At 36.6% G+C, this 25,926-nt stretch overlaps 1 protein-coding gene across 1 annotated transcript; it reads left to right on the top strand.

The window, feature by feature from the left end:
- The first annotated feature begins 6 nt into the window (after window positions 1–6).
- On the top strand, window positions 7–24,231 carry LOC585494 (ubiquitin carboxyl-terminal hydrolase 16). Its single transcript, XM_030995926.1, has 19 exons — window positions 7–135; window positions 3,703–3,856; window positions 4,839–4,924; window positions 7,614–7,730; window positions 8,794–8,897; window positions 9,565–9,677; window positions 12,068–12,177; window positions 12,727–12,774; window positions 13,364–13,507; window positions 14,968–15,101; window positions 15,484–15,571; window positions 16,126–16,213; window positions 16,828–16,916; window positions 17,186–17,242; window positions 17,827–18,018; window positions 18,306–19,530; window positions 20,186–20,286; window positions 21,141–21,227; window positions 22,607–24,231. The coding sequence occupies exons 2-19, from the start codon at window positions 3,751–3,753 to the stop codon at window positions 23,120–23,122; spliced, it is 3,405 nt and encodes a 1,134-aa protein (XP_030851786.1). The 5' UTR covers window positions 7–135; window positions 3,703–3,750; the 3' UTR covers window positions 23,123–24,231.
- The last annotated feature ends 1,695 nt before the right edge of the window (window positions 24,232–25,926 follow it).

Here is a 25,926-nt window from a genome sequence, read left to right as displayed (position 1 = left end):
CCGGGGTCGTTTGCATCTAGATTTTTCGCAGCCGAGCTTCTCATTTGAGCGTAACAAGTCAGATTTCTGTGACCGAATAATGGTACTTTAGAAGTCTAAAAGCTTTATTCCATGTCCTGAGTTTTTGATATCATAGTAAGTATTGTCTAATCTCTTTGCACTGTTGTTTCTTAGATGCTATTGCTCGTAAAATTGTCTAAATATGATGATGTCGGTCATGTTGTGGTGTGAATTTGTTATCTCATAATTATTATCAGCATGCATGTTGATGTACATATTACATGTAAGTGCAGGTGCCGAGTGTGGTGGGTGGTCGGGGCATGCGGCCTGAGCTGCGGGCAGTGCCAGCATTCAGCATAACTGGGCAAATTCATTGAAAAAAATCAAAAAAAATCACGAAATTGAATTTTAATAAACACATCAAACAATCAAACTTAACCACGTCAGTAGCATATTAGAAGAATTTTTCTTTTTAAGTGCTGTACAACCAAAGAAATTAGAGGAAAACTAACTCCGGGAAGCTCGAACACCGGCGTCGGAGTTTCGGGTGGTTTCGTTTCGCTCGAAATCGCTAAATATGCACGAGGTTGAGAAGGGCTTTGTTTGTTCGAGTCATGCATATTAAGCGATTTCGAGCAATCGGCGCTCGATAGCATGAATATTCATATTTTCTTCGCCACTGCCACGCATGCGTACCTTCTCATCGCTATTTTGAATCAACGCTGCGACATGGAAGAATCGTTGGTGTAGTACCCCGAATTAACCTTTTTTTCCCATCGAAGACTTCTTCAAATTATACATTCAAGTGATTGGAGTTGAGCCCTGAGGAGTCGTGCACCCTATGATGTAAAAATTGTAAGTAATCCCTTTGCAGATTTAACGATAATATCACCCAATCAGCTGTTTTACTAGCCCCCACGAGAAACCAACGAAACCACCCGAAGCTCCGACGCCAGCAGCGCCGGTGTTGGAGCTTCCCGGAGTTAGAGGAAAACCTACAAGATATTTGTTAAAAAAAAAGATGTACGTTGGCAGTAGGGGCGCTGGTCTGAAAATCAGGATCGTATGCATACATGCATTACTGAGGATTGTCTTCGTAAACACAGACAGACACGTCCGCAAAATGGGATTTTCTGTTTTTCGCATTGCCAGCGCGCGAATCGGGAACCCTACACCTGCAGAGCGCCGAAAGAAAAAAATTGTCCGCGGAAATGCGGCAATCCATATTTTTCAGGATGATCCTCATTCTTGGACCTGGGCCCCTACTGATGGATGTAAGAATAATAAGATTTGGCATGTTCATGCGGCACTAGTGGCGCTTCACGCGCGTACAGACAGTGGCGAATCCAGGGGGAGACACAGAGGGCATGTGCCTCCCTGGCCCCCCCCCCCCAAAAAAAAAATGAAATTAGTGCGCACCCCCCACTGAGCAAATTTGCGGCCGGAGCAAGTTTCAAATATTCCGGAGCCCCCCCAAAAAAAATAATTATAATGTGCTCCAATGTAGCCTCAGTGTACAACAATACCATAAGATAATAAATACAAATATTGGCAAATGTGGCAATGTAATTTAGAAGGAAGTTTGCTACAGTACATATGCAATATAACCGACAGAAAATGTGATAGTGAATGTATGAGATCAGGTTTGATTTGATTTGATTTGATTTATTTATTTCTGTTTGATTTTCTTTTTCTTTTGCATTTTTACAAATATATAACAAACAAATATTGCAAATTTACACATGACAAAAGAATATATGTAGAATAAAGTAAGGTTGGTTGTAACTAATCGAGAACATCAAACAGGAGGGTTTACAAAGTGATGAGCATGACATTTACAATTATTAAGATGAAATAATATATGTCACAAACTACAATATGTAAAAGCAATTAACATTATAAGTGGTTAAATAATATATCAATATGATATATCATGATGAAAGAGATGAAGGCAAACATAGTTTTCATAAAGGATATTCAAAAGGTCGAGGAGTGGAAAATATGGTCTTACTTTTAAAACCAGATATTTGAGAGATTAATTCCTACAGTATCACACACAAAGAAAGAGATGAAGGGTCACATGTCATTTAGAACCCTTACAATAAAAGGGACTGCTACATCGATACCTTTCAGTCCTGCATCTTATAGGTAGAATTTGATCAGGTTTCTGAGTTGCCTAGTTTATTTGGCAGGGCTTTGGGCAGCCAGTTTTTGAACTCTGGAGATAGCATTAGACCTTTACCGTATCTGATACAATTATTAGAACGTCTATCTTCATGAGTTTGGGATTGTGCGACGTCTAGGGCATTATCGTACGTTAGGTACTGGAAGCCTAACATGCGTCTAAGAGCCCGTTTCTGAACCCTTTTTATAGTATCAGGGATCTTTGTCTTTGGGTGATGCCCGGATGCCAGACAGGTACAGCATACTCTTCCAATGGACGTATGTACCTTCTATGAATCAGAGGGGGATCGTCAACAGGTCGGCCGAAGGGGATGAGAGAATGGAGGGTGAACATTCTTCTTTTAAAATTTTTTAAGCATGTTATCGACCTGTTGGTCTCATTTAAAGTTTTAGATTGAATGTAGGTGGCCAAAATCTCCATTACCTTAAGTCCTTAACCTCAGACAGAGTATGATCGTTCACTAGACGTTCAGTGTCAAGTTGAGTGAGGTCTGGCCATTTCTCCCAAAATCTACACACATTAAGTTGCATTTACTGGCATTCAATAATATTTGATTGTTTCCAATACCTAACTCCAGAGGTAGAGAGAGCATCATTGATAAGTATCAAGAACATCACTGGTCCAAGGTTTGTACCCTGTGGCACACCTGCATTCAATGATGATTCTCTGACAGACAACCTTGGTATCTGACATGCTGGATGCGACCAGTCAGGAAATTAGAGGTCATTTTTACAATGAAACCTTGCGGTTGAGTTCCATCAATTTCCTGAGTGCCACAGTGTGATCAACCCTGTCAAAGGCTTTTGAGAAATCTGTTGTAATGACAGTCGATGTCATCCTTAACTTTTCCACATTTGCACATGGATGGTTTACTAAGTCTACTGGACAATGAGTTGTTGATCTTCCAGCACGGCTGCCAAATTGATTATGACCAATAATCTGATTTATATGTCCAAGAGCATTAATTTGATAATGAATTGTTCAGCTACATGTACCTTTGCGAAATGATCAGTTAGAGCAAGAGAGCGGAGTTGCTCTAGTTTTGGTGGCATCTTCTTTGGTACTGGAATGACTGTGGCTTCCTTCCATTGTTGACTATTCCATCATGGGACGAGGCATTGAGTATGTCGCATAGTGGGGTGCTTGACTCACAAGCGAAGAGCTGAACAAAATTAGCTGGAACTCTGTCAGGTCCCGCAGACTTTCCTGATTTTTACCTTGGAGAGCTCACGGAAAACATCTATTGGTTGGATCTATGGAGGCTCTCTCATGGGTAGGAATGCAGACAACTTAGAAGGATCCGAGGGAGACATGTCGAGGCCCAAGAAGAAGTAGAGGGAGAGAGTGTCATCATGGTGCGAAAGTCGGTAACCCCTCGTGATAGAGGAATAGCTGACTGTAATCAATGATGATGATACCAATCAAGTGGTCAACTGTCAACTTATCTGCAATGAATGTCTTGATGAAAGATCCATTTCAATCTTAACCACCATCCATGTTTCTTGTTGTTGTTGCAGTGTACTAAGTCTTTTTAGTTGGGTGATGTGACATTGGAGTTTGGCTCAATGCGAGTGAAGGAAGGAGCAACAGGTCCTGCCGAAATGGGTAAGAAGCGCAACAGAACGAAGCAGACGGACTACCACAATACATCTGATGAAGAAACTGTTAAAGGTATGTACTTGTACTGTCCCTTTGAACTTTTACTTTACTTGTACTTTTCAGAGGAGTAGATATTTTAGGGAAAGGGCTTTAATTTTATCAAAGACTCCTTTATGGGCCATAAAGAAACCAAAATATTAACTGTGTATAGATGGAAAGAAGAAAACTATTAAAAGATGTAGCAACTTGTGTATACCGGTAGATGTTCATTAAAAGTGGTAGAACGTTTATTAAAAGTGAGTTAAATGCAGGGTTTGTGTTAATGGTGAAGTATAGAGTAGGGCTGTGCACAACAGTGTAATGAGGTACCCGAGTACACTCCCAGGCTCACAGGCGAATACTCGAGTATTCGGACGCCATATTTTTTTTGAATTTTTTTGAATTTTTTTGAATTTTTTTGAATTTTTTTGATTTTTTTTTGAATTTTTTTGATTTTTTTTTAATTTTTGGATTTTTGGATTTTTTTTCTTTTTTTTCTTTTTTTGCCACTACCATACCTCTCGGCAGTTTCTCAGGTCCCTCGCTGAAAACGCATGCAACTTTACTTTGAGTTGCAGTTGAAGGCGCCGATTTAATAAGAATAATAACAGTAAACAATGCTGTTTTAAAAACCAAAGATGGCAGAATAATCCATTTTCCTCCAAGTCCAAACAGAAATCTGGACATTTGGTCCCAGTTTCTGAAAGGTGAGTTTGACAGTGCTTGAGTTGGGAAACATTTTTACCGACGGTACCATGCCAGCGGACGCTGCTCTCCCTGGCACGGGTAAGCGTGGGCCTGGACATTTTTTTTTTTTTTTTTTTTTTTTTTTTAATTTTTTTTTTTTTGCGGCCGAATATTCGGGTACAAGAAATCGTACCCGAGTAGTTGTCAACCGTGCGGGTACTCGAGCATTCGACTACCCGTCGCAGCCTTAGTATAGAGATAAGGAGAATTACTGATTCTTGGAAGGGATTGCAATACATTCAATATTCATTTTCCGATTCTCTCCTAGGTAAAGAATGCACTCATCTGGATAAGTCTGTCAGCTTGAACAATGTGAAGAAGGGTCTCAAGAATTATGGCTTTGGACAGTGTTCAGTAAGTAACAATTTTTCTGTAGCCTTTTATCATGTGACATTGTCGAAGTGTTTTACTTTACTTCATGAAAATTCACACAAAATGAGTCTCGTAAGATGTGAGTATCGATTAGCTATGAAGTACCTATTTGACAATAGGTATGGCACGAATGCTGCAATTCTTTTCCTTATCTGTATTCTTTGTAATACACTTCTTTCTGACTGAATGATTAGCCATCTGAATTGTTTTTAGAGTAATTTAATTGATAATGTATGAAATCGCCAATTACTGGGCTGGACACATAATATTGCATTCTGTATTTTTGTTACCTTTCTTTCAAGTTGCTAGATTCTGGTACTGTTGTTGAGTTAAGAAAATTGATTTAGAAAATTGTTCTTCTGATGAGATAATACATGCAATAGATTATAGATACATGTAATATACCAGGGTAATGTTATTTTTGTGTGAACCTCTCATAATTTTGCACAAAAAAGCTTTTTTATATCACTAAATTCTATTATTGCTTTGGAAGGCCAATTAATAATAATAATAATAATAATAATACGTTTATAGAGCGCAGAAACTATCCAACATTAGGTATATATTCTACTGCGCTACAAGAGCTCCTGATATGCTTAGATTTACGGTACAGTTAATTAAAAAGAAGTGTTTTCAGTTTTGACTTAAAGACATTTACAGATGGTGATTTCCTGACTTCAAATGGCAAGTTATTCCAGAGTTTTGGGGCTGCACAAGCAAATGCTCGATCACCTAGCGTTATTTTTGTTTTGATAGATGGGATCTGTAGCAACAAAGTATCTCGGGAACTGCGCAAGTTGCGATTGTGTTGATTAGGTTTGAAATTCAACAGTTCTTTGATATAAGTGGGAGCTTGACCAAGAAGTGCTTTATATACAATCAGCAAGATTTTGAATGTTATTCTCTGGCGTACTGGTAACCAATGTAGATTTCTTAAAATTGGGGTGATCCGTGTGAATTTAGAACAGCCACAGATCAGCCTTGCACAGGTGTTTTGAACCCGTTGCAATCTCACTATTTGAGAGTCAGGGATCCCATACAGTAGACCATTACAATAGTCCAACTTATTGGTGATACATGCATGAACAATGTCTTTCGTAATGTCTTTATCTAAATATTTACGAATACGTCTGAGATTATAGATCATGTAGTATGCTGATTTACATGATTTAATTGTGGAAAAAAAAAAGTTTCTTTTTAAATGTGCATGCTTACTTTCATGTAAAATTAATGGTTTAGAAGGTATTTCATATAATTTGATACATACGTTTTCTGAATCTTTTTTTTAAACTTGAAAAATGAATTGGTTTGTAAAGAATTGGGGTAGATAATTTTTATTTTATTTTTTAAATTTGCAGAGTTTGCATACATCTATTCTCCTTCATCTGAAAAATTAAATAACTTTGCTTTATGTAGGTTAAAGTTATGACTTCACAAATTTACTGTGACAATTTTATAATTTCACAAAAGTCTATCAGGCCTTAAATTTCAATATTTTTAGGGCAAGGGCACTTTTCTGTAGGGCACATTCCTATATTACAGCACAAGTAGGAAGAATTGGAAAGGACACAAAAAATCTCCAAGGCCAATGAGAGGGGCATTGAGGCCATTCAAAGGGGCGTCCGCAGCCATGGCCTTGGTAGCCTTGGGATTAATTTAAGCCCTGGTCTATGATAAAATTACTCGCATCAGGATTTTTCCTTTGGATAATTTTCTAAGGGAAAAAAAGAAGACTTGGCAAAAGTAAAGATATGATATTCATGCCACTCTCAAACCTTGAAGATACATGTATTACACATCAATTTTGCAGTAGAACTAGGGTCTTGGCTGGAATATGAGTCAATTTTTGTGATGACGTTAGAGTGAAACCACATGACACCTCAAGACGGTGAGTGGTTCTAATTGAATAGATCCTGTATCAGGAAGACAACTCACTGCAGAGCTAGGGGTACAACTTCATGTACGTACGTACGTACTACTTAGTGAGGGATTCAGGCAGGGTAGATTGCATTGGCTAAAGTTGTTGGAGAAAAGGGAGATAAAACAGAAAGGACAGTCGATGGCGTTTTAACCAGAAATGTGAGTCTACATTTACATTACAAATGGTGATAAGGCCGTATCTGTCTGTGCAACTAAATATGTACATAGACAATCATAGTTTAGTATCATTAAACTTCAGTTATTATATTTAATCCTCTGTGTGTATATGTGTTAACATTTCCTGAATTGAGTGTGGCTATGTACAGAGACATTGCTATACATGTACATTGTACATCTACATGTATGTGAAAACTGTCTTTGAATATCAAAAATAGAATTAAAGCTATTTATTTAATTGCGTTTCCATTTATATGCTTCCTTTCCCAACTCGTTTCTTTTCTTCGCATCTGTATTCAATCAGCACCTTTGCAAAGGAGTGTGAAAGGGGTAGTAAATACTGTATGTACATGTAGGTGATGTGAATATTTTTGTTACAGTTTTTTTTCAATGTATACTTCATTCCACCTTATGTTTCTGTTAAAAACAATATCCTTATTTTGCCAATGTTGCAATATTATAAACATTCTTTTAATGGGATTTCCCATATATTGCGCAATGTAGAGGTACAAACTTTTAAGCTGTACATGATTCAGAAATAATAACACATTCAATGTCACTGTTCTGTTTACAGTTGTGTGCTGGTGATAAGGGCAGTGGAGGCAGTGTGAAGAAAGATAGTTCTATTGATGACGTAGATGGTGAGGTGTTTGAGCCTGTCATCTGGCTTTGTTTAGCCTGTGGAAGTCAGGTAAGTTTGTTTGTTTTTTCAGTTTAAGTTTGTTTCATCAATTTGCATCAGGTAAACGTTGTTCAAATGACCCCTTATGGTCTGCAGGAGATTGTATGACACACACCCTGGTGGTTGTACGACTCTTGTTTCCTGCAACAATTGCTCTGTGTCCCTTTTCTACATTAGGTGAATTCTTAAAGGGATCGTTTAACAATTTTAAATCTGAGATACACGGCCCTACGTGTTATCAGTGTCTGTGATATGGTGTAATATTGAAGCCCTAAAAAAATTGCCCTTCAAAATCATGAAGAAGGGCCTCAAAAAAAGTAAAAATCTTTGAGTGACCGGTTTTACCATACTCATTTTCCCCAAAAGACTGTAGTGTTATGAAAAACGTTAGGCAAACGCAAAATTTGATTTTGATTTCCAATCATAAATATCTTGATAATCAGACAGGCGATCGGCTTGTAAAAGTCTTGGGGTTCCTGACTGACCTAAAGGTTTACAATTATCATTACAGCATGAGCTAAATCCAGGATTTTGTTTCAGAATCTGAGATAAAGTTACCGGATCCCTTTAAGTTCAATCGCATATCCTTGTGAAAGTGAAACTGCCCTTTGGAAACAAATGCTTTCTTTTCATGAACAGTATTGACAATGGATCTATTAGAAATTTCTATTTTTACTTTGTGTATAAAAAAGGTAGGAGATTATTTCATTGATATTAGAGTAGTGAGTGAAATTATAAAAAGAATTTCCTCTGTTGACATTTGTGTGGTTTTTATACAAAGATCCTAAACATATCAAATTATACATAAAGCTTTCCATATTTGCTTTGGAATAGAACGTAATAGTATAATATCTCCAGAAACACAATTTTATTATAAAGAATTGTTTCATGCTTCATTGACTTAAAACTTCTGAACATTAAATCATTTCATGAGACAGTTGTTTTTAATTTGAAGCTCATCTAATTCCTCTAAAATTAAAGAAATAGTATCAATATTTAATCCACTTTTCTTGTCTAAGCTGTTTCTTTACAACATTAAATATATATTTGTACTTTTCATTTCATTGAACAGGGATGTTGTCGTAGTAGTCCTGCTCAGCACGCCTTGAAGCATTTTGAAACGGCCAGGTCCAACTCACATCCCCTAGCTGTCTGCCTGGCAAACTGGAATGTGTGGTGAGTACTTCTTAATTTATTCCAAGAATTCATTAACAATTCAGATAACCCTATATCTTTTTAGCTGATGGAGAAAGAAAAAAGATATCCAAGCAGGCCTGATAATTACCCTATTTAAATGGGTTTCCTGATTTTTTTTGGATTTTTTTTTTTCCCCTCAATTTTTTTACTCCCGATTTCCCCCACTTTTTTTTACTCAAGAGGGGGGGGGGGGGGGGGGGTAATGTTGTTAGATGCTATTTTTTGTTGTTGCTCCGAAACCCTATTTAAAAAAAAAATTAGTCAGGGGGGGGGGGGGGGGGAAGGGTTGCTCACTATCACCCCTAATCCAAGAAATTGCTTCTGAAAGGAATTCCTAACAGGCAATATTAATGTACCTGTTTACTAGTGCAATTGCATACGTTATTTGCTAATTTCTCTTGATATACAACAATAGTGTAAATGATATGTCCTGTTTACCCTAGGTAATTTGTCGTCAGTATTAATCCCGTTGTCCCAGCAGGTATTTGGGACACATCAGCTCATACACAAGACTCTAAAAATTCAAATCGGACCCCTTCCAACAAGATTAGTTGGAGCCCTGCATAGTAAATCAAAAAGGTAATAAGGCTGTAAGTTAATTTCACAGTTTTTACAATTTCTTACTTGTTTCCTCCCGTTGATACAGGTGTTACAAGTGTGATGATGCAATCAGTCCTTCAGAGAGTAAGAAACTAGGAGAGTGCATGGATTGGATCAAGAAACAGGCTTTCCAGCAGAAACCTGCAGAAAAATCAGCCAGTAAGTATGATCCTTTGAACAACCAATCATTAGGGACTTTTAGATTTGCGTCCTTTTAAGGCACTGGCAGTGCTTTAAAAGGACATCACACATAGCAGTCCACGTTGTCGTCGTGTAAATCTAAAAGTCCCTATTGTTGTCAGCATTTGAATGGATAGAAGTAGAACATTTTGAGCTATTTGTATTTAGGGATGAAATCTGCTTTTAATTCATAGCTGAGGAGAATATGTGGATATATGTGTCAACAGGGCTCTCAAATGTAGATAATAAATATTGTAACCAAATAAAAAAAAAAATAGCAATGAAAATAGGCATACTAAAGCTTTTCCTCTTGCCCTCATCAGACTAAAATGCAAGAGTGAACAGAAAGCTGTAATCAGACAATGTAAGCAGAAGCTAAAGGAAGCTCAATGGTCCGCATGCTTGTTCCTTTAACCCTATTTTTGATTTTGGCATTGAGCCAATCGCCGCGAAAATTTGCATACATGTCAAGTGAAGTGTATAGAATACTATGGTAATTTCAATTTTTTGAAAAATTCACTCATTTGCATATTTATGGGAATTTATGCAAATAAGGTCATAAAAATCACATTTTTGCCCATAAATCATACATTATTCATATTTAAGCATTCTTTTTCTCTACACATATGTTTTAGACCATTTGGAATAATAATACAACACAAAAAACTGGAAGAGCCAGGCTATTCCTTATGTTATCTCTTGTTTTGATAATTTCTTATGGATTTCATTGTTTTTTTAACTTATGTATTTTATTGTTTTTGTTGTTTTTGTTGTTTTATTTCATTTATAACTACAATTCAACTATTTTGACCCCAAATCAAACACCTAAACTTTAAACAAGACTAAATAAACAATGTTTTATCTCTTTTTAAGAAAAATGACATTTCCATACATTTTGTACACAAATCACAAAAATGAGCGATTTTCGGGCTGACATGCGAAGACAAAAGGTCACGTGACTTTGTAACTGTACGTTCGATTTTCGAAAAAATCGTTTTAAAAGATGCGTAAGACTCAAAAGAAAAAAGTCATGAAAGGACAATTATATATCTGCCGCGGTTTCGGAGTAGTCACGTTAACGTAGGGTTAACTTTCGCTTACATTGTCCTACGTCGGTTTCCTATTCATTCTTGCAATTCACTCCAATGGTGGCAAGAGGAAGAGCTCGAGAATGTCTGTTTCATTCCTACCATAAACATTGTATAAGATACATGCATATTGCATTATCATGCTCATTGTGACCTCTTTGTGGTAAGATGTTCAAGGAGAAAAAAATTCAGTCGGTTATATCCTTGTAATTAATGATAACTTGGACAAATTTGTTCTCTAAATATGGTTTCGAGTTTCCAGGCATTTGTTCTGATTTCAGTCTCTGTCACATCTCAGTTTCAGGCTTGATAGTGTACACAGATAGAGACTGTGTTTCCCTTTTGCTTAAGAAAACCTGAAGTTGCTTCAGGTACTCAACTATTTCTCTGAAAATGCGGGAAGTACCTTTAGCATTAACAGACCATTTGAAACAGTCGTTTTGAAGAAACCATTCAATTTGCTGCTGAGATGAGTTTTTTCTTGGACCTGGTTTCAGACTCTTTTTACTGCCTGTTTATTATCTTGTTCACAATTAAGATCTAAATATCCACATGAGCCTAACTTTCAGTATTATTCAAAAAACAAAACATTATATTTAATGCTATTCTAATAACAATACCGTGATTTTCCATGGTATGTCGTATTCAAAGCAAAAATACTGGGTCTGTGACAGGAAGCCTATAAAATTAACGGTTTTCCATACTTCATTTAAAAACTAGATTACTGTTTACTTTCAAACTTAAGAGACATGACCTACATAACATACATGTGATTCAGGCCAAGCTTCAGTAAATGTAATGCAGTCTACAAAAGGGACACGGTCATTTAATAAAGCCACTGCCTGGTTCCTCTATCTCCTGGTATGAAGATTGCCTCTGTAACTGTAAATTTGATATTGGAAAATTCTAAATCCTAAATGATGTATATGCCTTTGAATTATCCTTCCTTAGGGATGTTTCACAAAAAAGTAAGATCGACTTTAAGTAGGACTTAACTATGTTCATGCCACTGTTTGCTCTCACCATTTACTGGCATTGGTCTCTCAAGGGACGTACAAATCATGGTCACAAATGTACAGAATTTTTATCTTGATAATTCATTATTGAAGAAAAATATGTTATCTAAAGATCATATTGGTGAGAGCAAACAGTGGCATGAACGGCCTGCCATATCTTAGTCTTTGTGAAACACTCCCCTTGTATGTGATTAATTCTAGCAAGCATTGTAACAATACAAACGGATAAATCTGTATTTTTTTCTCTATGCCTTTCGTTGTCTAGGTAAAAAGAAGAGCAGAGAAGCAGACGTTGATGAGAGTCATGTCAGAACATCTTCATCTCCGATACGATCGCCTCTCCTTACCAGGGAGGGATCACTACCTAAAGTTAGGGTAAGTGCTGGATATGTTTTGCTTTATTGTAAAAACACATCAAACTAGCAGCTTGCAGGCTGAAAATGTTCAATTTACAAACAAACAAAGTTAGAATATAGAGAGATAAAAACATATACAAAACTAAAAATACATATTATAAGTCAACTTTTGCAGAAATTATATAACATTGGTAAGATCAAATCTAATTGTAACTTGAAATATTAATATATGAATGTATCATAACATTAACATTTCTGATAGTGTTATTTCTTACTAGAGAGCTACCCTTGCGTAGGAATGATTTGAAGAAAGGTTTGATACTACTACTATATTGAAACTAAAATATCAAACATTTAAACTAACTCATTGAAGGACTTGCTTAGTATTCTGAGGGTCAATAATAATTTACTGCCACTTATTCCTACTTTTTAATTTTCAATAATCATCAAATTAGCTATTTACGTATTAAATATTACGTATTACAAATTTAAGTATTGATCCTCAAGACTGGTTGTGTGGCAATTCTTAGAGCCGCAAGTTTTAAAATGCATTTCATTTTCTTTACAGGGGCTTAGCAACCTTGGCAATACATGCTTCTTCAATGCTGTTATGCAGGTAAGTTACTTGTACATGTTTAAATGCTGAATAGACTGCTTACATGTGTACCTTTAGAATGCCAGTTAAGTTGAATATACAGTGTATTGTATGAAAATGGAGTGTAATTGAGTAAAAGATGTGAGATTACATTATCAATATAGTCTGTATTTAATATAGTCGGTGTCATTCCTTTTTGTTAAATGGTATAACTGTGTATGCTTTTACTTTGAACTTCACACAGCCAAACATACATTGTTCTACCAGATTTCAAATATGCAATCATGATATCTATCATGTGGTCCTTTTCTCTTGATCTCTAGAATTGTGAAACTTATCCCATGGCGGTAAAGAAACCAAGTTCTTTAAATCTTTTTCATACTAAAGTCACATGTTGTGTTTTCTTATACAGTCAAATCTGCTTTAGTGACCACCCGTCTACAAAGACCACATTTTTTTCTTCTCGAAAATGGTTTCTCATTGAAACATGTACTAAAGGAACCTGTATATAAAGACCACCTGCCTATTTATAGACCACTTTTCTGGTCTCCCTTGGGTGGTCTTTATAGACAGGTTTCACTGTACAATGATGTTAATTCTTTTGATGTAGAATCTGATTCAAACCCATGTCTTGAGGGACCTCCTGCATGAGAAGTGGTCAACAGGGAAACAGCTGGACGTCCCCCTGGATACGCATCTCTCCGTCTCCACCAACCAAAATGGTATCGGTAAAGATGCAGAGAAAGAGCCCCTGGTGAGCTTTGAATTGACTTCTCTTTGATGATAATAATAAAATTCCGCCTTTATTTATTGCCCAATATATGGATACAGCGATGGTTCTAAGCACTTTACAGATATATTATTACCCCGGTCATTGGATTCAGGCTTTTCCACACACAATGTATGCACATTCTCCACTCCCTGGGGAGCATTCCGGCCAGTCGCCATTTTACAAGTGCACACTTGCTCATCTAATCATATTAACTTTCACATCCTACCCTCTTCTATGCTCATGGTTCCATGTGAGGCCATTGTTTTCATTTCATACACAATCTCAAGATTTGTACTAAGAAAATAAGAATGTCCATCTTCATCTACAAAACAAAAGATGCTTGTCTTTAGACTTGTAATAAGTAGGTTGTGTGTTTCAATCTACGACTAGAGATCTAACCGTCAAAGGGTATTTGCAGGGGAAAGCGATACCTTGATAACATTCAAGGATGATGCACCAACAATTCCTATTTTGGAGGAACAATTCCTAATTTTCAGCCTTTAAATACTTCAAACCCTTTGGTTGCTATATTTTTCTTTAAAAATTTGTGTAAAATGCATAGAAAGTACCGTATTTGCCGGCGATAAGGCCGCAGCGCCGCATAGGCCGAACCCCAACTTTGACATTTCAAAGAGGGAAAAAAAACAAAAACAAAACAAAAACAAAAACAAAACAAAACAAAACAAACGGACAAAACTAAATAATCGTAATTTTCTCGTAAAACACTATTTTTTTTTACAAACTGATACCAAATTCATCAATGTTCTTATAATTTACCGGAAGTTTAGCTCAAAAAGTGATCGCGGGCAGATTTGGTGTCCGATATATACCCCTACCACAATGTATGGTGAAATGCGAAACTGAATGAAATGGAAAACAAAATGGCGACTTTGGATGGATGCTTCGCAGCAGCTCCGTTAAATGGTCCCTTCCTTGACTTTTACAATGCATTGGCACAAACTTAGATCAAGATCTATCAGCAAATGTTGGTTTAGCAATTTATTTTCGTATTCATGTCAACAATGCAAAATAAAATTGTTGGTAAGATGTGTGGAAATGTCCTGTACCATAGTGGTATAGTTATTGTACCGTCCATAGTCCCATATGTGCAAATTTGTGCTGGTTTTGACTTGAGTTTTTTTTTTTTTTTACTCTTTCGCCGTAAAGGCCGCACCCCGACTTTTTGATATTTTCTCTTCCAAAAATACTGCGGCCTTTACGCCAGGAAATACGGTACATTATATTCCTAATTTCAGCTTTGACAAGTTGGCAGGTATGAGAATGTGATTATCGTCGTTATCACCTTCATCTTATTAGCATCATATCATCATTATTACCATTGTTGATCATCATCACCATCATCATCATCATTATTAGTGTCTTATACTATTAACAAATTCAAATCTTACGTTTAACAATACTTTGTGTTTCTTTGAATTCAGGTACCCATCACCATAACCATAGCATCGATGCAGCCGTTGACCTCATCGTTGATTGAGTTCCTAGATGAGATGCATAAACCAACCAAGTCAACTACCATCAATCCAAGGGCTCTCTTCAATCAAGTTTGCAATAAGTGAGTCGGTGTTGCGTGTCTTAACAGCTTGTTATATTTTGATGTAAAGGGGGGGGGGGGGGGGGGGGGGGGGGAGAGATCAATCTTGTGTATTTATGCTTTAGTTTGTCTGTTTCTGTTTGGATGAACCCCCCACCCCCTTCTCTCACTCTCTCTCTCTCTCTCTTTCTTTCTTTCCCTCTTCTCTCTCTCTCTCTCTCTCTCTCCCTCTCTATATCTCTGTCTCTCTTTCAAGCAGTCGTCAAGTCCTCCCCTTTCCAAATTCAGCTCTTTTTTTTTACCCAATGCTATCAAACGATACTAGTGAAAGCTTTGAATTGTGTTGATAGTGAAACAATCCTCATCTCAAACTCATATTTCTCCCCCGTCTCTTTTTTCTCAGAGCATCAAGGTTCAAAGGTTACCAGCAGCAGGATAGCCATGAGCTATTGAGATATCTACTGGATGGAATGAAAGCTGAAGAGATCAAGGTGAGAGTGATGTCATTGTGATGAAGATCTGGGCCCCATTTCACAAAACTTGTCATCAGTGACAAATGACAGTTTTTTTTTATAAGCTAGTGAAATACTTGCTTCTTATTGGTTATCAGCAGATTTGTCACTGATTTTTGTAATTTGTCATTGAAAAAAGGCCTTGTGAAATAGGTCCCTGGTTCAATATTTCAATACATTCCTTCTTTTCGCCTGGCCATCTTTCCTGCTTTTTGTTCGAGAAAAATCTCTGTGATTAGAAGTATGTTATTCATGATCTGAATCGAAAAGCATTTCTCTTACAGTCATAATGCTGGATGTTTGGGGAGAGAGAGCGATAAAACTGCAGCCTGAAAAGAAGGAAAAAAACAAGGAAAAGAAGCTTTTCTATAGGGCAAAAACCACCCTCTCTTCCCCCATGAAAAGCAAACACCAGTAAATTTATTTTGCTTCCCAGCACTTCCAGCGTTGTCCATGTTAAACTTGTGATCCTATTCTCTGTTTTATTGTGTAATTAGTCATTTTTTTCAATTTATGTTTTTATCTTCTTATAGCGTATGCAACAAGGATTGATATCAACATTTGATGTAAAGAAAGTCAAGGCAAAGAACTTTGATGAGGCAACCAAGAAAAAAATTAAAGGTATGCTTGGACAGTGATTTTACATTTACTTCAGTAACAAATGCACCTGTTTTTTTCTTTTGGGTGTAAATACGAAACATAAGGTTAGGTCTCGGGTCTGCAATTAGATTTTAAGTTACGTTGAGAGTTTTCATGGGTGTGTGATGGTCAGGGATGTTTACGCTTCAGGGTTACAGCTCGGAATATGACTAATGTTACAAAGTGATCCCACAGCCATCACTGTTAGGTCACAAAGACTGAATTAAAGAAATGCATGCATACATAATCTAGTTTTGGAAATGGAAAATGCGTGCTGTATAATAGGAATCATTACCTGCTATTTTGGTCTTCTCCTTCCCCCAAATAATTTTTCCCCTTCATTGAACAAACAGATAGAGTTGTAGGTTGCATTCTTTTCTTTTTCAAAATTGTAATAGGTTTGATGCTAATAACTTCTGAAAACCCACAATTCTAGAGCATTAGGGTAGTGATGAAAATCATCTGAGGTGTCATTGAAAAGTTTATTCAAATATATTGTATTCAGATGTTTCTAAAGTTGTGCCAAGAATTGAAATAATGAGTTTTCTTGATGTTAACTAATATTGCGTACGGTATGTGTTTTTTTATCTTCACAGAGTATGGGAGCCACAGTAAACATACCTTTGTTGATACAGTGTTTGGAGGACATCTCATCAGCTCGGTCAAGTGCAACGAATGTTTAAATGTGAGTGATGATTATTGTTACCTTTGTAATTATGATTGTTGTTGATATTGTTGGTATTATTGTTATTTTTCTTGGTATTATTAATTTCATTTGTACAGGATTTTTGGAATATCCAAACATGACACACTTTAAAAAAGTCATGCATTTTACATTATAATCTGAATTAAATAACATAACACATAATAGATGAAGAGTTTAGGATCGTATGTGTTTCAGATCGGTTTGTAATATGAAATGTTCTTTTTTTCAAAAACATTTCTTTTCTTCAGATCTCTGAAATCCTAGAACCTTTCCTAGATCTGTCTTTGCCCATCACAGAAGCCAAGGTAAGAACTGTGAGCTGTAGAGATTGTAGAGGTGTAGTAGTCGAGTGGTTTAAGCATTTTACTTGAAATGCAAAGGTTCCGGGTTCAATCCCGACACGGCACTAATGTCCTTTGGCAAGTCATTAATCTACATTTGCCACTCCATACCTAGGAGAGAAATGGTCACCATGCCCTCACGGTGACCATATGGTAGGAATACCCTCCAGGGAGTGGAGATGGTGCAAATTGTGCATAAAGGGTTACCCGGTAGGAAGAAATTCCTTGAATGCTCTAGCGCCTTATTATGGCAGCTCAGCTACAGCCAGGGTAATAATATGATGCTTTGTATTAAATGCAGTAGAGTATATTAAAATAGCAGCTGCGCTATATAAATGGACCTATTATTATTAAGAGACTCAAGTATTCATCCATGTAGATTTGGAAAAAAACATTTTACTTCTCTCAGTGAAATATCTATTTATCATGAACCATTTCAATAAAATGTTAGTAATCAAGAATCATACAGACAGAGAATTTCTCTCTGTAACTTTGGAAATTTGACAAGTTTCTTTATTGTTTTCTTCTTCTAATCTCGCTTCAAATAGGGAAGCAAAAGAAACCTGTCAAGCAGTAAGAGCCTTGACAGACCATCAACAAATGACCAGCAATCATCCAATGATGGCGACAAACAGACTCTAGCTGCGACAGCTGCAGCAGCCTCAGCAACTGAGGAGACGAAACCTCTTAGCAAACATCAGATCACCAAACAAAAGGAGAAAGCCAGGAAGGAAACAAGGGTAAGAGATCCTTTGAAGCTGAGGCAGTAGCAACGATGCTTCTCAAAAAGCTATAGATATTATAATATATCAGTATCAAGTGATTTGGATTTGGGATCACTGAAGAAGTTGTATTTGTATACAATATTATTTTTATGAGGGCCTGATATGAACAGAAACGCTTTACAGATATACTATTAGCCCGGTCATTGGATTCAATACATAATGTTTTGACCGATACAAATTTATTGCATACCATATATGTTTATTGTTTCTAATGGTTTTTCTGAATTTTCGTTATTCCTCAGAGGAAAACCAGGAGAAGTAGAACCAACTCCCAGTCAGAGGACCCTGTAGAAGAAAAGAAGGATTCCCCCATTCAATCAGATAACGAGGAGGAAGAGAGGAGAGAGGAGGGTGTCGGCTACCGAGATCCTAACGATGCTGACAGTGAAGCGTCTGTCCTTGATCGTCTCAGCAACGCAGGGAGTAGCAGAAGGTGCAGTGAACAGACCGCTGCGGGTGACGTTGGTATCGGAGGACTCCCTAACACCCTTCCTGAAGTACCCTCCGAGAAGGAGAACGAGGAAGCTCATGAGATGCAAAATGGAGCGGACAAGATCGGGAGCACGGATCGCCTGTCCCTCAGCAGTAGAGCTAGCACAAGTAGCAGTAGTTCAAGTAGACTGAGCCCAGTGCCGCAAGGGAATTCTTTTAAGGCATTGACTGATGAAGTGTCTGGAACGACTGATGATGATAAGAGAACTGGTAGTGAAGAAGGGAAGGTTGTAAAAGAGATTATGAATACCAAAACCATTCGCAACAAGTTGTCTTTGTTGAATTTGAAGGATGAGGACAAGAGGACAGTTAAAGAAGAAGAGAAGGCTGATGTTAAAATTGAGTGCAAAAAGAAGGCCGAATCCAATTTGAATGGGAATGGGAAAGAAGCACCTAAAGTGAACGGCACAATGGATGATTCTGATGATAAGGCTGTAGAGCATCGCAAGGGTAGTTCAGAAAGCGCAAAGAGTAAGGAGGAGGAGCGTCCGTTGCAAAATGGTGTGGACTCTGAAGATTCTAAGAATGAAAAACTTCATGGAGGCAATGAGAGAACTTTAAACGGGCCAACAGGGATAGCTCCCCTTGCAAAGATTCATGAATTAGGTGAAAGCCCTGTGGAATGCAGTCCTGTGGATGCAAAGAAAAGTAAAAACACCTCCAGCGCAGCTACGAAAGAAGAGAGCTCGGTACCTGCAACAAACAAAAACAGCTGCTCCAAACCTGGTAATCAGGGGAAGACGAAACCCCAGCCTATCTCAACTCAAGCTGCTGCTAAGCTGAATGCCATGAGTCCTCCAACCTCACCTGTTTCACCGACGAGTCGAGCCCGTGTTGCTTCTACCCTTGCCCCACGGTACCAGTCTAAGAACCAAGAATGCTCTGTCTTGTCATGCCTCAACCAATTCACAGCACCTGAACTCCTGACAGGGACTAACAAATTTGGATGCGAAACCTGCACAAAAGCACACAAAGGTTTGTTACTTCTTTCTCCTTTTGTCCTTTTTTTTTCTTCTCTTTTCAATGAAGGCAATTCTTTGAATTTGCCCTTTTTGTGAGGGGTGACAGAGGCGACAGGTAGCAAAAGGACCGTCATCCTTTTCAAGCTATTTGTCCATGCAATCTGTTCATAAATAATACTTTTCTGGTTGGGATGTTGCTACAAACATTCTGTCTAATCTTATTAGCCACATAAACAAAGATGGACCCTAAGACGACCTGTCCTCTATATAATCATAATGTAGCATATAATACATGTAATATCACATCTTGCCACAATGACTTGCAATCTCTGAAAGAATGCTACATGCTTCGCGGTTTATGTAATTAACAATGTCTGTAGAAAATCTATCCTTATGTTGTCTGCTGTAAATGATCCTCTAAGTCAGATTTCTACGGTGGCTGAATTCCGCAAACAATTTTCTTCTTTTCTTTTTAGGGTGTTATAACGCTCTAATACAGCGTTATTATGCCCTATCAAGGCGTAATTTCGCCATACATGTACAATAAGGGCGTAATAACCCCATAATCAAAAGTTTTAAATTCTTGGCAGAGATCAGCCACTGTAGATTTCATATTTCAAGGTGTAGCACCACTAGTAATTAAAACCTCTTACCATTTTTTGTTTTAGTGGAAGGTAAAGAGAGAGTGAAGTATACAGATGCCAGCAAGCAGCTTCTTATCCATCAGCCTCCACCAATTCTTACTCTGCATCTCAAAAGATTTCAACAAGTAAGAACTCAAATAACAATTTAGAGATAATCTTAATTTCTATACCCCCTCCTTCCTGCTTGCATTGGTTCTTCTTTTTCTTCCCTCTGCATGTTAATCTCTTTTTATTTCTTTTCTTGTCTCACCATCTATAATTATATAGTTATCCTTTTTACCCTTTATATTTGATCAAAGTGATATTGAAGAAATATAAAGACATTTTATCTACAGCATATCATGACAAATTATGTGAATTGGTCATTTGTTTTTATTATTCCATTATGATTGTAGTCAAAATGCTATTTGAATTCCAAACTTTCATTCCTGGACCAAACCTTCAACTTACCTATCCATAGTTCTACCCTAAATCTGAATCACAACCCATGCCTTAAACATGTATCTTTGACAAAATATAGCCCAGATCAAAAACCCATGAAGCAAATGTCATAAATATGAACTGATAGTAACAGCTTTAATTGTGCTGACAACAAAATCATTTCTTAATGGTTAAAAAGAATAGTATATATTACTATTGTTATTTCTTTATTGCAACTAGAACTCAAATTAGATTATTACACATTATAAGATAAAATAAAGCTCATGAGTACATGTGTGTGTATAAATTGAGCAGTTTATAATGAAATTGATAATAATAGTGGATAACAAAAGAAAACACAAGTCAAAAAATTTACATAGATTCAGAATGGAGTTGTGAGTGATGGTACCGTGTATCATCTGTTGAGAGACAGAAGGGCGTCAACTGGTATTCATTGCATAGACACGTATCAGAAGTGTGATTTTGGATGTTATAAGGTAAAGTGAGTAATTCCAAGTTCTCATGTTTAATTCTCCTTCCTTCTTTCTCTTTTTTTCAGGTTGGTTACAATCTAAGAAAGATCACCAGACACATAGAGTTTCCTTTAATTCTGGACGTGGCACCATTCTGCAGCACAGCATGCAAGGTACATTCAATATTAAAGGGATCATTTAACAATGTTAAATCTGAGATACACGGCCCTACATGTTATCAGTGTCTGTGATATGGTGTAATATTGAAGCCTTAAAAAAATTGCGCTTCAAAATGATCAAGAAGTGCCTCAAAAAAGTAAAAATCTTTGAGTGACCGGTTTTACCATACTCGTTTTCCCCAATAGACTGTAGTGTTATGAAAACCGTCAGGCGAACGGTTTTCAAAATTTGTAATTCCAATCATAAATATCTTGATAATCAGACAGGCGATCAGCTTGTAAAAGTCATGGGGTTCCTGACTGACCTAAAGGTTTATAATGTTCATTGCATCATGAGGTAAATCCAGAATTTTGTTTAAGAATCTGATACAATGTTACCGGATCCCTTTAATAATAATAGTAATACACAACATTTATTAGGCGCTTAATACTTATGTTTCTAAGCGCACTATTGTCTGATTAAAAATTACCAACCATAATAAACACACACATTCTAAATTTGTTCTTTAATCAATAAATCATGCATATATAATAATAAAAATAAAATGAGATCAAACATAAGGTCAAACATAAGATCAAACAAACAAGGAATAAGATGGTGTGCACCTTCTTTGACCGACTCACAACTGCAACCGTGTAGAATATCATTCATGAATTAGGTGCGTTTTCAGCAAGGACTTAAACTGGTCAAGGGAAAAGAGTATTATAAATATGCGCTGGTAATTTATTCCAAAGGATAGGGGCATTTACTGAAAAAGCTGATTTGTGGGATCGTTAGTATTAGGCCTCGTTAAACTATCCCCCTGCACGGTGTCTCATTTTAGGACATTATTACCAGAATAAAGTTCTCATTTGATCAAGAATATTGTGAATCGCTCCTACCAGGGGAGCAGAAAGAGCAGATATTGTGTTGCTGTACATCATGTGGCTCAAGAACAACAGAGTTTTAAATGGTTTAAAATGTTAATATTTATCATTGATGTTGAATTCAGATTTAAACAGTTGTGAAGAATCAACCAAAAATGCGAATTTAGATTGTGGACCACAACAAATGAGTGTATGCATTTTTATTCCCCCCCCCCCCCCCATCAAATCACAGACTCACAGAAAACCACCGTTGTCAATAACAAGATACAATAATTGTTATAAGCTACTGAAATCCTTATATTTGATTGGTTATAAGCAGAATTGTCATAGAATTGTGGGAATTGTTATTGATTGCAAATTTTATGAAACAGGACTAAGATCTCTAGTTTATAATGATATGGATATTTTGATAAGATGTTTATTGAAAGACATTTGGTAGTAGGGTGAATAACAAATGACTGTATGCATTTTAATTTTGTCCTCCTCATTTCCATTGCCTTTTACAGAGATACGCAAATAGTGAGAACAGGGTACTGTACGGCCTGTATGGTGTAGTGGAGCATAGCGGTAGATTACAGTTTGGTCATTACACAGCCTTTGTGAAGGTGAGGCAACCCAATGAGACACTAACACTCTACACTCTGGGAATTCCTAGAACGTTAAACCTTCTCAATGAGACGTGTGAGCGACAAAAGACGGAGAAGAACAACGAGGAACGGCTCACAAAGGAAAAGTTGCGATCGTCTGGGAGGAAGAACGAAGAAGGCGGTGACGGTCCAGCGGGCGAGAACACGGAGAAGAAGTCAGAATCGCAGAATAAAACAAGCAACTCTGTCAATCATTTGGTTTCTGAACGCAACCATATACAGAGTGCGGTTCTGCCGTTTCATGCTGGGCGCAACGTGAGCATCCCCTCTGGCAAGTGGTACCATATCAGCGATTCACATGTCACGGAAGTGAGCGAGAATAAGGTTTTGGGTGCCCAAGCTTACATTCTGTTTTATGAACGGCTTGTTTCATAGGAGAGCTTCTTCCATTTATTTAATGCAATGCATATGTTTTCAAAGATGTCCTTCTTCTGATATATGTACCTGTACTCTGTTTTTATGGTTTTATGTACTTCAAAAAATTGAATGTGTTGTTTTATTTAGAATGGGAATGCATGCATCTTTGCATATGAAAGTACAAACTTCCATACACATAGTGTGGGTAATGCCAATGGCAGCAGATTTATGTTCCAAGTTAAATAAAACAATTTTTTTTAATATGATGTGAAAATAGTTTAATTACTGTAAAGCTAGGAACTTTGATGAATTCTTAACATTTTCTATTTTCACTGCAAGAAACTTCAGCAGACTGTTAACATTTGTTTTGCCTCCACTAACGAGGGAATAGGGTTCTGCCTACTATTTGTTTCAATATTTGATCGGATAATGTGGAATAATTGAAACCAAAGTATAAAGAAGCTGTCCAGTTTTCAGTACACTATATCTGGGCAGTCGATAGAAGACAAAATACTGTCAAATGCTTTGAATGATGTGCAAGTGATAAGAATTTGTATTTAACACACATTTTATCATGTGCCAACTTGACATCAACACTTGAGTACTTTATTGCCAACAAAAATGCATTTTTTATTTTATAAAAACCCTCATTTTTGCTTCCTCCGTTTGATTATAAAAACAATAAAGTGTCTTTTGAGTATGTTGATGCGCTGCTTCTCAGATGAATCAGTGAAAAGTAGCCTTTTATAAATTGTTCTTATATTATTCTTGTATTTGGTATAAGAAAGGGTATTTGTGAAGTTGGATATGTTGATGTAAATACATGTACTGCAGCTGAATTGTCAATATATGAGTTCAAAATCTTTTATCTGTGACTTTCTTACCTCAGAATGATAATGTAGCCCTTTCACGTATCTCTAGAACTAGAACTAGAATGGCTCATTTATCTTTACTGCAACTGACACCCCTCATCCACTATATTTCTACTCCGCAAATCACTGTTTTGTGAATTCTTTGGCCTGTTTGTGATGAGAGGTGTTAAAGTATAGAAGGGAAGTAGAACAGAAAATTTTAACATTTTCAGCCCTTCTGGTCATTCATTATGTAGACAAATGAGCTATAGTATAGTTGTAATACAGAAAATCAAATCAGCGGCCCCTTAAAGTAGAAAAGACATAGCATATGTTTTGATGCCCCCCCCCCCCCTTTGTAGAATATTTGCAAGCATTCAATATATTGTAGTACCTTTATGAAATATTACTTCAACGTTTGTTTTTTATAAGCATTTATCATCGAGCTCTTTTTGTGGAAAGCAAGTGGAATGAAAGGAGATCAATGTACCCGAGGAGAGTTTATTTTCTTTGATTGAGATGCCATAAAGCCATATTACACTTAGGCTTTGAAAATATAATTTTAAAAATGTAAAAAGATTTTACAAATGTTATGTGACTCTGAATTTCAACTCATAAGAAAAAAAAAGAGTTTTACTTTTACCTATTAGGACAATCAAGATTTCTGTACATGTATGAGATCCCTTAATTATTATGATACATATATTCTAAGAGCTCATTAATTCATTAATGCATAGAACTCCATTCTATATTTTGTGGGTAATATTGGTATATCTTTCTCTATGGGGAGTACACGTAGTGAATTAAGTCTAACATGTAGAATATTTCTCACTTTGCTTTTTCTTGGGTTTATGGTATCATTCCTGTTTTGTATATATATATATATCTCATTTTAACTTTCTCATATATTTTCATGAATGTGAATCACAAGTCACAAATATTGTATTATAATTATTTTATTTTGTTTCTCTCTCTTGGAGCTTGCTGATGTTAAATTTTCTTTCCAGACCAGATACAAGTCTGTCATTTACCTTGGCTCGTTTTGTTTTTATTTTATGTCTGACTTTTCTTCTGCAGGTTTATTTTAATGTTATATTGCAACTCAAGCCAATGGTTATTGAATTTATGCTGCTTACCAGAGTATCTTCCTGTCAAAGTGATATGACATTGTTGGACTAAGTACAGATTGTGAAAAATATGACAATGTTTTCAGTTAAATTTGTTGGGGTACATTTCATTTCACAGTGGATCTAGTTGTTTCCAGTTTTTCCTTTTCTGAATGATTTTATGTTCTACACCTTGTATCTTTCATCCTGAGATCTTGTGTAGTAACTCAAGAAGAATACAAGAAGAAGGGTTATGTTTAGTAGGATACGCATCATGTTGTGCTTTGTGAAATTGACTGAACTCAAAACTGTTAACATTAGCCCTTGTTCACCCCAAATAAGTAATACTTTTTGTTATGACATGTTGGGTGAAATATATCCTGTACTTCAAGTTGATTTTATAAGTGACATTCTAGAAATGAAAAAGGGCACTTGTTAGCAGGGAATAAGCAGCGCATAAAAAAAAAATCCATTCTTGTCTTTTTATTCTATAATTACTTTCAGTGAGGCCATCGTGTATGTTATATCAAGTTCTTTCAATAAGATATTTAATCAATCCATAACAGTTTATTCCTTCCCCCCCCCCCCAATCGACAGCCTAGCTGTTATAAATCCATGTACACTGTACTTACATGCAGAAGTAAATCATGAAAGTTTGATGATTGTTAAGTGTGGAACAAGGATGAAATTTTATGAGTGGTTATGAATATTCTGACAAGCGATTTTAGAATATTCTGACAGATGATTATAGCATATCTCTGATATATTCATGTGACTTTTGTTTCTGTACATATAACAGCAAAAAAACATGTACATAACTTTCTCAGGGCATATTATGCAATTACATCAAAGCCTAGGTCTCATA

Source organism: Strongylocentrotus purpuratus, unplaced genomic scaffold (assembly GCF_000002235.5).
Source record: "Strongylocentrotus purpuratus isolate Spur 01 unplaced genomic scaffold, Spur_5.0 spur5_contig_854, whole genome shotgun sequence".
Classification (NCBI taxonomy): Eukaryota; Metazoa; Echinodermata; class Echinoidea; order Camarodonta; family Strongylocentrotidae; genus Strongylocentrotus; species Strongylocentrotus purpuratus.
This window is presented reverse-complemented; position numbering and strand designations above follow the sequence as displayed.